Genomic DNA, 2,500 nt, shown 5'->3' with positions numbered 1-2,500 from the left:
AATCAGCAGCATCCATTCTTTCGTAGTCTTGTTTGGTAGTAGGAAAGCGTAACCTAAGCGCAACAACGAGCTTCCGCCAGACAATTGGACCGCTCACTACTGGGACTATTACTGGGAGACTGATCATCCAGAGGTGCGTCAGCGGCTATACTATAGAGTTTCGGTTTCTTCACTTCACAGGGGGGCTGGGCTATTCATTACCGAGCTACTCTACGTATTGGTAGGACTATACTATCTTAGAAATCCCCTCTTCATCGGGTCAGGCTGAAAAGGCCTCGTTCTGCCTTCCTGGAAAAATGTAGTGTCCTATTCTGCCGCTTCGGGTGCCTCAGCTGCTTTGTATGATTCATATGAAGCAATCGGATGCGTCTACCTCTGCGTATTCGTATGCTTATGCCTCTTCAGCTTAGGAGGCTTGCCCGGCTTCGTCCTATGAGGCTGTAGTTGCACTTTCTTGTGCTCTATCCCCCTTACCTGTTGAGTTTTGAGTCGAAACAAAAACCTCTGTCCCTTACAACTCTTTTCCTACCCACCGCCCTTGTTTCAAAGCTAGCTTCAAGTTCTAGGGACGGAGTAGAAGATCAATCCTCAGGCTCTGGGGAGTGACTTCGCATTGGTTGTCTTATGGTAGCCATACCAACAAGGTCTCGTGAAGAGCCAGATCCGTAACACTCACAATACACGGCTCAATTAGCACTAACTACAACAAATGAAAAGGAATTCGCTCCAAAGAAAAGACGCTTTTAATCGCTCTGCAGGGACGATCTGGTCGAGATGTGGTGTCAAATCACTTCGATGAGGGATCGCTATGCCACCTGTCCTTATACTGGGCATACTCTGTTGCTAAGCTCACAGTAGGTCAGAGAGGCCTGGGACCTTCCTTCCTTTCCTTCTGCTTCTCTGTCATCTCTTGTGCTTTCTACCGCAACGTTTTGTGGTTCACAACGATCTGTTTGCTAGGTTTTGGACGAGGGCTAAGGTCGAGTCATCCGGCCTCCCCGATTCCTCCCCTCTACTTGTACTTGTCATGTCTTAACCACTCATATGAGGCGCCCCTCGCAAGATACCGCAGTTCGGTCTCTGATACGATTCTCAGAATTGACCTGCCCATTAGCAACGTATGCTCAGTGATTATTGTATACGCAATAAGATAAGTCAAGTGCGCTAAAAGAGACCTCGTAGCTCGCAAAGTAAAGTCGATCGCGCATTCCTATGGTTGATAAGCTCCGACTCCTTCTTCTCCTTTCCCCACATCTGATTCGGAGGATTCGGGATAAACAGGTGCTGTGGCCCCGGTTCGTTAGCATTCCGCCCTTCAAACTTGGCTACACTAGAAGTCATCATTTCAACGGCAAACTCTATTCCGCCTTCACAACACGTTCCTAAGCGCTTGGTGGGGGCGGGTGAGAATCCCGGTTAGCAGTTGATATTGCCTTGGTTCGTTTTTAGGTTTTTTCCTTTAACCTGTTAGATCTATGGAACCATTCCATTAGACAACATACAAGCCCGAACAGTGATATCGGAAAAAGCAGCATTCACCTTCTACCCTCGCCTAGGAGTCTTTGGACATCCATTTACATCATTTCTTTGAAAAGCTCCGACTTCCTTCTTCTCCTTTGCCCACTTCACGGGAGAACTGGGAGCTGAAAGTAGTAGCCTAGGAGGATGACCATTCTATCCATCGCCAGAAAACTTCGCATCAGGAGCTGTTTGATCATACGGATAACGGGCTTTCTCATCCAATTCTATTCCGCCTATTCCGCCAACTACGCTTGGTTGGTTAAACTGCCTTGAAGAACAGAAGCTGAAGCCTCTTTTCTTCTCTCCTACTACGGTACGGCAATTCTAGATCATTAATTGGGAACGAATAGGAGCCCGCCCTTGGCGTAGAGTAACCCGTCCTCTAGCCAGTACCTCTTCCAAATTCCTTCTTTCACTTGGTGAACCAATCCGTATAACCCATGTTAGTATCTTTGCTCATTTAACTAACTTGAGGATCTCTCTCATTCGCCTCCATTGTCTTATCTAAAGCCTTTACCAACCAATAAGGATGAGAAGAAATCCCTACCTTTTTACTTGACTATTTTCGCCTATGCAAATCAGTCTCCCATAGATAAAGACTCTATATAGAGAGAGCAGATACTCCAAGCAAGTAAGGATTAATGGCCTCAACTTCTGTCTGAAGGCGGAACTAGTATAGGGGAACCCTCAAGGCAGGCCCTAAAGACAATCGATATAGTAGTTCTCTTTCCTCGCTTCTTGAAACAATCAATCATCCGTGGAGTAGCAGACCAATGGGACGACTCCTAACCATATTAGTGGGGTTTGATTCTCTATCCGAAGCTACGAAGGGAAGGGTGGGGAAAGAGAAGTCATGCCCCGCCGCCTTCTAGTTAGTCCTTTGCCTACTTCCCAAGGCCAAGAAAATGGTTTAAGTAGTTCAGCTCCTCCTCTTCCAAACCACCAATGCTCTTCTGAAAGGGATCTTGAGTCTCCTCCT

General features: G+C 46.9%; 1 protein-coding gene and 1 long non-coding RNA gene across 2 annotated transcripts in view; one reads left to right on the top strand and one right to left on the bottom strand.

Annotated features, from left to right (window-relative positions):
* The window catches only part of LOC122647079, a 3,883-nt gene extending 2,409 nt beyond the window's left edge, over positions 1-1,474 (bottom strand). The window contains exon 1 of the mRNA XM_043840594.1: positions 1,176-1,474. Coding sequence (XP_043696529.1) covers positions 1,176-1,344 — 169 coding nt within the window. The 5' untranslated portion in view covers positions 1,345-1,474. The remainder of the gene's footprint in view (positions 1-1,175) is intronic.
* Positions 1-2,500, top strand: part of LOC122647109 — a 22,199-nt gene that overhangs the window by 4,570 nt on the left and 15,129 nt on the right. The window lies entirely within an intron of this gene.

This window comes from Telopea speciosissima, unplaced genomic scaffold (assembly GCF_018873765.1).
Source record: "Telopea speciosissima isolate NSW1024214 ecotype Mountain lineage unplaced genomic scaffold, Tspe_v1 Tspe_v1.0012, whole genome shotgun sequence".
Lineage (NCBI taxonomy): Eukaryota > Viridiplantae > Streptophyta > Magnoliopsida > Proteales > Proteaceae > Telopea > Telopea speciosissima.
This window is presented reverse-complemented; position numbering and strand designations above follow the sequence as displayed.